At 50.1% G+C, this 11,904-nt stretch overlaps 4 protein-coding genes across 4 annotated transcripts; 2 read left to right on the forward strand and 2 right to left on the reverse strand.

Moving 5' to 3' along the window:
* Window positions 1-357: 357 nt before the first annotated feature.
* A1O9_11683 (uncharacterized protein) lies at window positions 358-1,560 on the forward strand (the record flags this gene model as incomplete). The annotated part of the gene is made up of 1 exon (XM_013399578.1): window positions 358-1,560. The coding sequence occupies one exon, from the start codon at window positions 358-360 to the stop codon at window positions 1,558-1,560; it is 1,203 nt and encodes a 400-aa protein (XP_013255032.1).
* Window positions 1,561-2,403: 843 nt separating this feature from the next.
* A1O9_11684 (uncharacterized protein) lies at window positions 2,404-7,200 on the reverse strand (the record flags this gene model as incomplete). The annotated part of the gene is made up of 1 exon (XM_013399579.1): window positions 2,404-7,200. One exon carries the CDS (start codon window positions 7,198-7,200, stop codon window positions 2,404-2,406), a length of 4,797 nt encoding a protein of 1,598 aa, XP_013255033.1.
* Window positions 7,201-7,797: 597 nt separating this feature from the next.
* Window positions 7,798-10,122, forward strand: A1O9_11685 (DNA repair helicase rad15; the record flags this gene model as incomplete). The annotated part of the gene is made up of 1 exon (XM_013399580.1): window positions 7,798-10,122. The coding sequence occupies one exon, from the start codon at window positions 7,798-7,800 to the stop codon at window positions 10,120-10,122; it is 2,325 nt and encodes a 774-aa protein (XP_013255034.1).
* A 225-nt stretch (window positions 10,123-10,347) lies between these two features.
* Window positions 10,348-11,702, reverse strand: A1O9_11686 (uncharacterized protein; the record flags this gene model as incomplete). The annotated part of the gene is made up of 2 exons (XM_013399581.1): window positions 10,348-11,628; window positions 11,691-11,702. 2 exons carry the CDS (start codon window positions 11,700-11,702, stop codon window positions 10,348-10,350), a joined length of 1,293 nt encoding a protein of 430 aa, XP_013255035.1.
* Window positions 11,703-11,904: the final 202 nt, after the last annotated feature.

Consider the following 11,904-nt stretch of genomic DNA (forward strand, 5'->3'; position numbering starts at 1 on the left):
ACCTACTGCGAGGAATGGAAGGAATTGAAGAATTGAATGCCTGGACCCGGTCGCTCCAGGGGCAGGGCCCAGGGGCTCGTACATACGAACTCCGAACTCGAGATGGTCGTGCCTCCCTTGCCGACGGTCTCGGAAGAAGGATATTCCGACGCATCATGACCAAGTTGAACCTCACTGCTCCTTGTCTAGCAATACAAAGAACATACTCGATACTGAGCACCATGAATTGACCACGGAGACGCTCTCTTGTGAGGCCTCCACTCGTGTAATCTCTTGCTGTCTATCCCCCTCCTCGTCCTTCCCTCTTGAATATGCAACCTCGACCCTAAGACACAGTCCGCCACGACCCATACCACCATGAAAGCCCTCCACTCCCTCTGGGCATTTCTTGCCTTGACTGCAATCACACACGCTGCCCACACGTCTAACTGGGCCGTCCTGGTAGCGACCTCTCGTTTTTGGTTCAACTACCGCCATCTCGCCAACACTTTGTCCCTGTACCGAACGGTCAAACGCCTCGGCATTCCCGATTCTCAAATCCTCCTCCTCCTTCCCGATGACATGGCCTGCAATCCACGCAACGCCTTCTCCGGCACCGTCTACTCCAATGCTGACCGCCGTATGGACCTCTATGGCGAAAACGTTGAGGTCGACTACCGTGGGTACGAAGTAACCGTCGAGAACTTCATCCGCCTCCTGACCGACCGCTGGGAAGAAGGCGTGCCCGCCAGTAAGAGATTGCAGACCGATGAAGGCAGTAATATCCTCATCTACATGACTGGTCATGGTGGAAGTGAGTTCCTCAAGTTCCAAGACAGCGAAGAGATCTCCAGCTGGGACCTGGCGGATGCTTTCTCACAGATGCGTGAGAAGAAGCGATACAACGAGATGCTCTTCATGATCGACACCTGTCAGGCCAACACCCTCTACAGACAATTCTACGCTCCAGGTGTCATTGCTACAGGGTCCTCCGAGGAAGACGAGAGTTCGTATTCACATCATGCAGACAACGACGTCGGGGTTGCGGTCATCGATCGCTGGACTTACTATGTGCTGGAATTCCTAGAGACTCAAGTTACCGGCCCAACATCCGACAAGACACTCGGCGATCTCTTTGATAGCTATGATGTTGGAAAGATCCACTCGAAGCCCGGCGTTCGCTGGGATCTGTTCCCCGGAGGAGAAGAAACCGGCAGAGGTCGCCGCGTCGTCGACTTCTTTGGAAATGTTCAAAGTGTGGAGGTCCAGGAAGGTGGCGTTAACAAGACTGGAATCGAACTCTTGAAAGATGATATCGAGGGTCTCAAGAGACTAGTGCAAGAGTATGAATCTTTTGCGAAGGTTCAAGAAGGTAATCAGACTCAGATGGCAGACGTCCTGTCCAGGAGGACGAGAGACGCGCAGTCGATTCGAGCTGCTCCCAAAAACCAACACCAAAAGACGGTCCGACAAGTCAAACTGTCTGCTGACACAACCACTCAGTGGGCTAGACAGGCCGCCGGAATTACCGTCCTCTCAAGCCTCGCAGCTCTCTGGTACTTTGCACCGAAGGTTTTGTGAGTCTTCCGCCCGATTGCATGCTGTGAAAAGCCGATGAAGACTTGAAGCCTCCCACCGTCTTAAGATGCCTGTTGCCTGGGTCACAATAAATGCGGAAATTAACCGATCGTCTACCAATCTCTTCGGGCAAAATAACTACGAGAAGAAGGCTCTATAGAAGACAACGTCTTTCTACTCGCGAGACCTTGCACCACCTTCGTTGTCCCATATGCTCGCTGCAGAAATTGGGATGAAAAGGCTGAACACATCACTGGCAACTCGTTGGGGATACCCATCTCCGCGATACACCATCCTTGACCCGTTTCCAGCGTCCAGCATTCAGCAGCCCCCAGAGATCCGACGCCGGTATCGTATGAGCTGGAACCAGGAGCTCCAGAATATGGACATCGCCGTCGACACCGTCACCTGCAATCCTGACTGAGCTTCTTACAAACGTCATCGCGCAACAGCGCAGCAGCAGAACGCATCTGAGTCGTCATCATGAGGCCGCCCATTTTGTCTTTGGTGGCTGGGTGAAGATGACCGTGAAATGCAAACAACCTTATAGCCGCACAGTCACGAATTTTCGAGGTTAGGGGACAGACTGAGCTCGTCGATGCAGCCGAGGCTGATAATTGAGAGCGCGTAGTCAAGTGTGATTTGGTATTGGGTGTGCCAGAACTATACAAATGCCTAGATACCCAACCACTCACTTGGGTATAGTTTTGCGTTCTCCGAGTCTGGATAGGTCCGAGGGCTACATACCTGTATGATATCTAATCTATGGCCCTTTATGGTGTGCCTGAGCTTGGGTTCCTCTGACTTCCAATTCCCTCTCCCAATCTCTAGACGACTCCCTTCCCTCTAGGCATAGTTGAAATTGTTACGACACAGCGGACAACTCGAGCTATTCGAGCTCTTGAACCATCGAAACAAACAAACACTATGGAAGGTATTCCTGCATGTGCCACACCGCTTGTTTGGCGTCTGCATGTCCGTGCCGATAATGCTGTAGCAGATGGCGCATTCACTCTGCCCCTTCAGCGCTCCTTGCACATTGCGCCGGAACGCAATCAAGCCCTCGATGATGCTCCCCGTGCTGAAGATGATGATCTGGAACGTCCGGAGCCACGATTGCCAGTTCTTCTCAGAGACGCCGACGCGTGTGCGGGAGGACACAGTCGGTGAGTCGAGAGGGTAGCTGCTAGGCAGAGAGATAGCTAGTGAGATTGGCGGTGATTCGGGGTCAACTGTGATTGAGGCTATTATTTCAGACCCGTTCGTGGATGACTTGACGACGATCGGGGCGTCGCTTTCCCCTTGAGGTTGGCTTGCTACCCATGCCGTGACTGTTGTGATCGCTGCTGAGGTTAGAAGGGACGAGAAGTATCTTTGCGTCCATCCTTCCAGAGGTGACTTGACGCGGTTTTTCTGGTCGATGAACCAGCTTCGCGTGAGACTGGGGAGGTAAAGAAGGCAGCAGTAGTAGAGATGTACCACAAGCAGCTGATCTTGCATCTTTTCTGTCTCTGCCGGATTCAACTCGAAGGTTCGGATGTTGAATTTCGACACATCCAACGGCCGGCCGCCGGTGATGCGACAAATATCACAAATGAGCGTGAGCAGCCCAGGTAGGATGTCATGTGCCTTGATATCAGTGCCGTATGCTTCTCGGAGCTTGTACGATGCTGTCGTGAAGTGGTCAAAGAGGAGGTGCCAACCGAGGAGGTAACTTTGCTGACTGGTGTTTGAGCTTGAGTTAGGAACTGACGCGTTCGGCACTGACGCGTTCGGCCCGTCGGTTAGTATATTCATCAGATCTGTTGGCAAGTGCACTGTCCTGTGATCCAAAGCAAGCTCTAATGAGATCGATTCCTGCTCTGGTGGTATCGACCGGTGCAAAAGGTCGTACGCTGCACCACGCACGGCGTCCTCGGTGGAGGTGATAAGCAGGTACAAGTTTGGATCATGGGAAGGAGAGATCTCCATGATATGTCTTCTGAGCAACTCAGCGGTTATTCGGCGGGGCTGATTGATGCCTGGAGTTGATTGCGAAAAGCTCTCTAGACATTGCTTGAGACCATCTTCCAACTGTGGCTTTTTCGATGTCCAGGCGTCGGAGATATCTTCGCTTGCATCTTCGAGGCTGGAGAGCGTTCTTAATCTCCCGTAAAGGCGTAAGCTTGCATGAAGGAGAGGGAGACTATTCTGGTCATTCTCATTCTGCCAGACTTCACACAGCCAGTCCAAGATCCGTTCCCAATGATCGCCATAGATCTCTGCCGTTGCTGATAGGACTGGACTGAGCAGTTTGGCCACCTCAGCTTTTAGGCCGAACGTACTTGCAGGACTATCAAGCAATCGAACCAATGCCTGCATCAGAAAGACCACTCGTTGATTCGGAATGACGTCCAAAGCATCAGAACTTCCAGCGAGTAGTGCATTCAAGAGCACCAGGCGTCTCATGATCAAAGCATGATCGTCGGAGCTCTTTAACTCTGTGCAGAGGACAATCAACTCATTCAGAAGTTTTCTGCCTTGCTGCGAGCCGATGACATATTCGTGAGTGGCCGAAAGAAGGCTCACAGATTTGACGAGGTCAGGAGATCGATGAATACGGGCAATGTCCTTCTCGAAGGACGCCAGCACTGATCTCTGGTCATGCCTAGCAATATATCGGGAGATGACATCTGCAAATGCGAGGCCATGTATATATGAACGGGGTTTAAAATCACTGGAAGAGCGAATAATGTCGGACCATATTCTAGCCATGGTCTCATTTTGTGACCAGACCTGGAGAAGGGTTGAGCCCTGAGAAAGTACGGCCGCGGCCTCATCTGCAACCTCCAAGGTAGTATTGTACCAGAGCTCATTTGCTGAATCAAGAGTCAATTTCTCATTCAGCAGCTGAATAGCAAGAGGAAAGTTGGCATAGAGTGCGTGCATTTGATCGCCGGATAGGTGTGTGCTGATGGTTGTCACTGACAATAGCTTGCTTACGTACAACGTAAGCCGAAACAGCAGGGAAAATTCATCGGCATCTTTACTGAGCGTCAAGGGTTGTATTTTCGAATCACGCTCGAGTAGGAAAACAAGACCTTGAAGGGGGCTTGTTATTGCCAGAGATAAATCTCTCGTTCCAGAGAGGTGTGGTTCAAGGGCAGCCGACCATTGTTCATTTGATGGGAGCAGTGACGAATACGTAGTGGGTACTCCTGGCTTCGCCTTCGCAAGTTCCTCTTGAGCTGAATCAACAAGAGCAAGTATGGGTAAATGAGTGCCGTGGCCCGATAATTGCTCTGCGATGAGTTCATTCGAAGATACAACAATTGATGAATCACCGACCGCAGGGAACGATTTGATTCTTGAGGCAAGCAAACCCGAGAGCTCGGCAACCTCCGCAACGTGTGAATCAGATAGTATTAATAGGCTCATAAGAAGGTTTTTACCGAGTGCCTCGGATAATGTTGGAAGAGAGACAACGGATGGGGTAAATAGACTTGACAAGAATTTGAGCACGGAATACTGCATCCTTGGATCCGTGTCCGAGCTCAATTGGCCCAGCAATTGCTCAAAGCAACAACGCGAGATAGCTGAGTTTTTAAGTTTGGAGTTTTGAAGAACAGCTTTGGTGATCACTTGAACCGGTCCCTCATCCAGGTTACGCGACACTTGCTGGGAAACAAATTGAGCGAGGTCACCATGTTGAGATAAGTCAGAGTCTGAGCCCTGGCTTAGAAGCCGTGCTAATGCATTCGCTTTGTAGCCGGTTAAGTCGGGACTGGTCAAGACGGAGATTGCTTGTGCAAGGTTGCTTCCACTTTGAAGCTCGATTGCAATGAGGTATTCAGCAGAGGGACTATCGAATAGGGTTTGAGCGTCCTCTACCAGAAACTCAGCCAAACTAGTACTCTCCGAAAGTTTAGTTTGGGCTGTGAGTGATTCTAAGAAGGCGGCAGCACCATATGGTTTGCCATTTCGAGCTTTGAGTGTCTGAGTCGCGATGACGAGAAGGGAGTCGTCAGTCTGTCTAAGAATTTCCATAACCTGCGATTGGATACTGTCGTCAGGGTGGCTATCTCGCAGTACAAAGGCCCGCAGCCGCAAGAAGCGTTGTGATTGTGCCACAACGGAATCTTGTGACTTTTTGAAATCAGCAGAAGACTCGGGAAGTGAAAGCTTCATGGCATCTGCAATCGCTTGGGCAATGCCGCTCCATGTTACCTGGAAAACTTCGACGAGTCCATGTAGAAGAGCTACTGAAAGAACTCTAGAAGACATTTTGAGACCAGAAGGACCTGGAAGAGCCCAGGTTGTATCGTCAGTATCTGGGGAGACATAATAAAGGACCAAGAGTAGGAGGTTGTCTTTGAAAAGAAGGTCTTTCGAGTCCACCTGGGACAATTGGCCAAGGAACCAGGAGGCAATATCCATGTAGGCGGTCCAAGCAATTTCCAAATTGTGTCGGGGTTCATCGCCGTTGCTCAAACTAGCTCGTAAGGACTCTAGTATCAATGTGGCATCTTGGACATTGACAGTTCCATTCTCAGAATTAGGCGAGAGAACTTGGGGGGGTAGTATCGGGAGAAGGAGAGCAGTATTGGCCCAGAACTTATCAGATCCATGTTGTGAACCGCCGCGTAGATACTGGTTTAATCTCTTAGTTGGAGTCGTCTTGCCTGAGTAATCGGAGGTCCACATCTGAGGTCTCACGCCTGTTAATGAGAATAATGCCTCTGAAAGTTGCGTTGTGGAACCCAACTGCGAAGTGTGCAGAGCCTTGCCAATGAAGGCTCCACTGATGACATTCCAATCCAAGTCAGAGGTGAATTTGCTGATAGAGAGCGTTACCAAGCTATATAACCCTTTCCTTAATGTGGATTCGTGATGATGAGCATAGTCCCACAGTTTCTTGTTACAGACCAACTGACGCAAGTTCTGTGGCGTCGGAGCTGCGTGATTAAGATTGGCCCTGATGGTTTGGGTGAGCATGTGCATGGCTGTGCTTACTACACGGACAAACTTGGTTTCGGCATCATCTAGGCTGGTTGAGCGTTCATCACTGAGGGTTTGAGCGGTTTGAGTCAAAATAGCATCTTCGGCATACTCGACAAGTGCATCCTTGTAGACTTTCCACAAAGCCCTCCTCTTTTCGTCAGTCGGGAAGGATATTGTAATGGATTCCTGAGCAGCCCGAGCCACTGCCTTATCACTGTCATATGCCGCCGAAAGCCATGATCCAATGACCCTGGGAAGGTGAGGAGCAATCCGTTTTCCGGAAGCGGCAGTCACAGAGCCTTGTAAGACATGGGCAAGTTGACGGACTCTCCGAGAATTGTCTATAGAGGTTCGAGGATATAAGCTAACCCAGGCCTCGAGCAGGCCTGGCTCGATGGCCGTAGAAGAGGAAATATGATCCTGTAACTCCTGGAGGGCTTTTGATTTGGTGGTGCTGTCCTTCTTGCCTAGGTTCCGCAGGGAAACGACTACGTTAGGGTCACTGATGGTACTGAGGTCAGGAAATTCGGCGATGTAGGAGAGAGAGGAGGGCGCAGTCTGGAAGGCATTGCCAAAGGAGGAGGAAGGCGAGGATGCGGCCCCGAACGCAAATGCAGAAGCAGCCCGGGCGCTGGAAGCCTGCGACTTGAACTTCTTGCTCATGCTGCTTGTCGGTGGCGGAGTGGACTGGATGGATGAGCCGACGAGAAGGAGGAGGAAAGGTGCAAAATCAATAATTTCGTCCAAGGCTTGAGATTGTGAGTCGAGTATTTGAAATGACGTAGTTTTGGGGTGGTGAGGCAGGCACGATGGCAAGGGTGAGCGCGGGACGCACGCGCAGGCAGGCAGCACACGCGTGCCTTCCACTTTAACTCCTCACAGAACCATCCGCTTTATTACGACTGCTATTTTCCCGGTTAATGCGACACAATACATCCCCAATTGTCCATCCACGGAATGATACTCTCCTATGTTATGTTGTTACTGACGATTCAGTCAGTTATCTAACTCCTCCGTCCCATGACTTTCACACTGCGCGGTCATTCAGGCTGTAGGTGTGGTTTGATGCTCCTGCTCGACCACAATGAAGTTTTTTATCGAGTATACTGTGTTTCACTCCCGTGTTCCCATGTTTCCAGGCTAACGCCTATCAGTGATCTCCCTATCCTCTTCCCCTATCCTCGCATCTACCCTGAACAGTATGCCTACATGTGCGATCTCAAAAAAACCCTTGATCGCGGGGGTCACTGCGTTCTGGAAATGCCATCGGGCACTGGCAAGACCGTTTCTTTGCTCTCTCTGATTGTTGCATATCAACAGCATTATCCTGAACATCGAAAACTTATCTATTGCTCCAGAACAATGTCCGAAATCGAGAAGGCCCTTGCTGAGTTGAGAGCTCTGATGATGTATCGATCCGACCAACTGGGCTTTGTCGAAGATTTCCGTGGCCTGGGCTTGACAAGTCGCAAGAATTTGTGCCTCCACCCATCCGTCAAACGAGAAAAGAGTGGTGCTGTCGTTGACGCCCGCTGCCGCAGTCTCACCGCTGGATTTGTAAAGGAGAAAAAAGAGCGGGGTGAGGATGTCGATGTTTGCATCTATCATGATAATCTCGATCTCCTCGAGCCTCATAACCTCATCCCTCCTGGTGTCTTCACACTCGATGGCCTGCTTCGCTATGGCGAAGAACACAAGCAGTGTCCCTATTTTTCCGCTAGAAGAATGATGCCATTTTGCAATGTCATAATCTACTCCTACCATTATCTGCTTGATCCCAAAATCGCCGAACGAGTATCTAAGGAGCTGTCAAAGGACTGTATAGTCGTCTTTGACGAAGCCCACAATATTGACAATGTCTGTATAGAGTCGCTTTCCATCGACTTGACCGAAGATTCTCTGCGCAAGGCTACTCGCGGCGCTAACAACCTAGAGCGTAAGATCGAGGAGATGAAAGCGTCAGACGAGGAGAAGCTTCAGAGTGAATACCAGAAGCTTGTCGAAGGACTACGAGAGGCAGACGAAGCTCGTGCCGAGGATGCCTTCATGGCCAATCCCACTTTGCCGGACGATTTGCTGAAAGAAGCTGTTCCAGGCAACATTCGTCGAGCGGAGCATTTCGTCGCGTTCCTCAAACGCTTCATCGAATATCTGAAGACACGGATGAAAGTCCTATACGTGATCCAGGAAACTCCTCCCTCCTTTCTGTCTCATCTCAAAGAGCTGACCTTTATTGAGAGAAAGCCTCTGCGCTTCTGTGCGGAGCGACTGACCTCGCTTGTCCGTACTCTGGAGCTCACAAATATTGAAGATTACCAGCCGCTTCAAGAAGTCGCCACTTTTGCCACCCTCGTTGCTACCTACGAGACGGGGTTTTTGTTAATCCTAGAGCCGTTCGAGACAGAACAAGCTACAGTGCCCAACCCTATTCTGCATTTTGCATGTCTCGACGCCTCCATTGCCATCAAGCCTGTCTTTGAACGTTTCTCATCCGTCATCATCACCTCCGGGACCATTTCTCCTCTTGAAATGTATCCAAAAATGCTTAACTTCAGCACGGTTACGCAGGAATCCTATCCCATGTCGCTTGCACGACGCTCATTCCTCCCCATGATTGTCACTAGGGGCTCGGATCAACAAGCCATCACCTCTGGCTTTCAATCCCGATCCGACCCCGGTGTCGTTCGAAACTACGGCGCTCTTCTCTTTGAGTTCGCCAAAATCACCCCCGACGGAATTGTTGTCTTCTTTCCCTCCTATCTCTACATGGAAATGATCATCAGTATGTGGCAAGGCATGGGAATCTTGGACCAAATTTGGACCTACAAGCTCCTTTTGGTCGAGACACCTGATGCCCAGGAAACTAGTCTTGCACTGGAGACCTATCGTACGGCCTGTGAAAATGGAAAGGGGGCTATTTTGCTTTGTGTCGCCCGTGGGAAGGTATCTGAAGGAATTGATTTTGACCATCACTTCGGGCGCACTGTCCTGTGTATGGGTGCACCATTCCAATATACTGAGTCACGGATCCTGAAGGCGAGGTTGGAATTCCTAAGAGAAAATTATCGCATCAAAGAGCAAGATTTCCTCTCCTTCGATGCGATGAGACATGCGGCTCAGTGTTTGGGGCGAGTCCTGAGAGGCAAAGATGATTATGGAATCATGGTGTTAGCTGACCGTCGATTCCAGAAGAAGCGCACGCAACTTCCACGCTGGATAGCCGAGGAGATTCTTGATGGACAAACGGGGTTGAGCACTGATGCTGCAGTTGGCATGGCAAAGAAGTTCTTGAGAAGTATCGCCCAACCTTTGAACGCCTCACAAAAAGCTCCCGATGGCTCCACAAAAGGAAAAGACAGCTGGGATCTTCGAGAACTCGAAAAGTTCCAGAAGAGCCAGAAAGACAATAGGGGAGAGGGTGACGTGGGAAGATCAGATGCCAGAATGCACGATTACATGCAAATGGAATTGAATGACGAATCCTTGCAAAATGGAACCAATGAACATAGAACAACCAACGATGAGTTCGACGACGGCCTTGCGGACGAGGATTTGCTCCAGGCTGAGTGTATGGATATTGAATAACCATACGACGAATAACAGGCGCAAAATCTTTCTCATGGCATGACCGAGAATTTTTCCTCTTTCAACCAGTGACTTTTCAATCTCGCAGTTAGAGATTGAACAGGCCAGCCTGTCCGCTTCTGGCTTTCTATCAAGCGATTCACGATCTCACGTCGATCATTATCATTCATCAACCTTTCGCAACCTATCAAATCAGCCCCTTACCCTAGTTGTCGAATCGGAGACCTACTGAAGCAAATCGGACCATATGAATTGACGAAAACAGCGTCGTTTTTCGAGGACAAGGCAAGCCCACAGATTATCCGCGCATGCCGGTCCAGCTCGATTGTTGAGATGTGGCTTCTGTCGAGCAACATCACAGCGACATGGTAGTATTGTAACGCAGCGACTATCGATGTCAGCTCTGTCGGTGGTGTCCTCCATTACCAACCCACCTTGGCAAACATGAATCATGAGAATCCTAGGGAACCCTTCATCTTGAGACGTCTCGTGATATGGTTCGAATGGTAGGCTTGAACGCCATTCACTCAATTCCTTGCGTAGGGTAACTCCATCGTCTTCTATGTCAAGAAATACCTTATTGATCACTCGGGCGAGAAGGAGGGTGATCTGACTTGCATAGTCGTCATCTCGATACACACCAATGCGAACACTGCCTATATTTGTCTTGAGGGGGTACCTATTGATCAGCGCAAATGTGATGTCTTCGCGGAGGTAGTTCCAGAGTCCCGCAAGCAGAAGTGGCTTGCTCGGTAGCGTTGAACTAAGGTCTGGAAGGAGAGAAAAGGCCCCAAACAAGTGACGATTAGGGTCATCCTCCTCTAATTGATCAGTAACAGAAACTTCTCTAGCCCTTACCTGGCCACTCCACTCACCAGCAAGGATTTCATAAGACCTTAACAAACACGTGGCAGCGAGGGCTGTTCCGTCCGACGTTTCCTGATCCGATTGCTGTAGTCTGATGAGGAGGCGTAAGCACCGAGCATGGTAGCTCTCTGCCAAACCTTTCAATGATGATTGGCCTGTTCGGCATTTGTGCATGGCAGAAAATGCGAGAACAGCGTTGAGGAGGAGATCACTATGCTGCGCCTCTCGACCAACAATTCTCGCAAAAGAGCAATCAAAATCATTCAAGTCATACCAGCAAGCCAAAACTTTGAGATAGTGTTCGAACAGCTGCGCTGTCTGGTCGCTTTGCAAAGTAACCCGAAGCTCTTCGTCCACCTCTGTAACGGTAACAGTGCCATTTATTTTATTTCTGTCACCCTTCTGACCACCAACATTCTTTTGGACACGAATTTTGAGCGGCCCTGTCTTGTCACACCACCGGCCTGATCGCTCACATCGTCCACATACTGGCGTGCCCTCGTCACCTTTTCGAGGACGGTCAACCAAGGAAGATTGGATCCCGAGAATACTCACATTTAAGCTTGCGAAGCCTGCATGTTCTACTACTGTGGATTCAGTGGGCGAGTCATGCCTAGCATCGAAGGATCCCATACCAAGCTAGAAATTGTCAGCAGTTAAAAGACAACGCGATGGCAGCGACCCTCACAATCCTTGCTCACTTTCTTGGCCATGAAGGAAATTTGAAACTGATCACGTTGGTGGAGGTTATCGTCTTGAGTCTATGCTGGTCGACCATTGGCTATGTCCGGCGGTCGTCGCATTGGGATGAAGCAAAATAGAGACAGATAGATCCCAGGTCCCCAAAAGCGGAGAACCCCAGATTTATTAAAATGACCAGGGATTGCCAAGCAAATGGTCCAAGCCTCATTTAAT

The sequence above is a fragment of the Exophiala aquamarina genome (genome assembly GCF_000709125.1).
Source record: "Exophiala aquamarina CBS 119918 chromosome Unknown aczIA-supercont1.18, whole genome shotgun sequence".
Classification (NCBI taxonomy): domain Eukaryota; kingdom Fungi; phylum Ascomycota; class Eurotiomycetes; order Chaetothyriales; family Herpotrichiellaceae; genus Exophiala; species Exophiala aquamarina.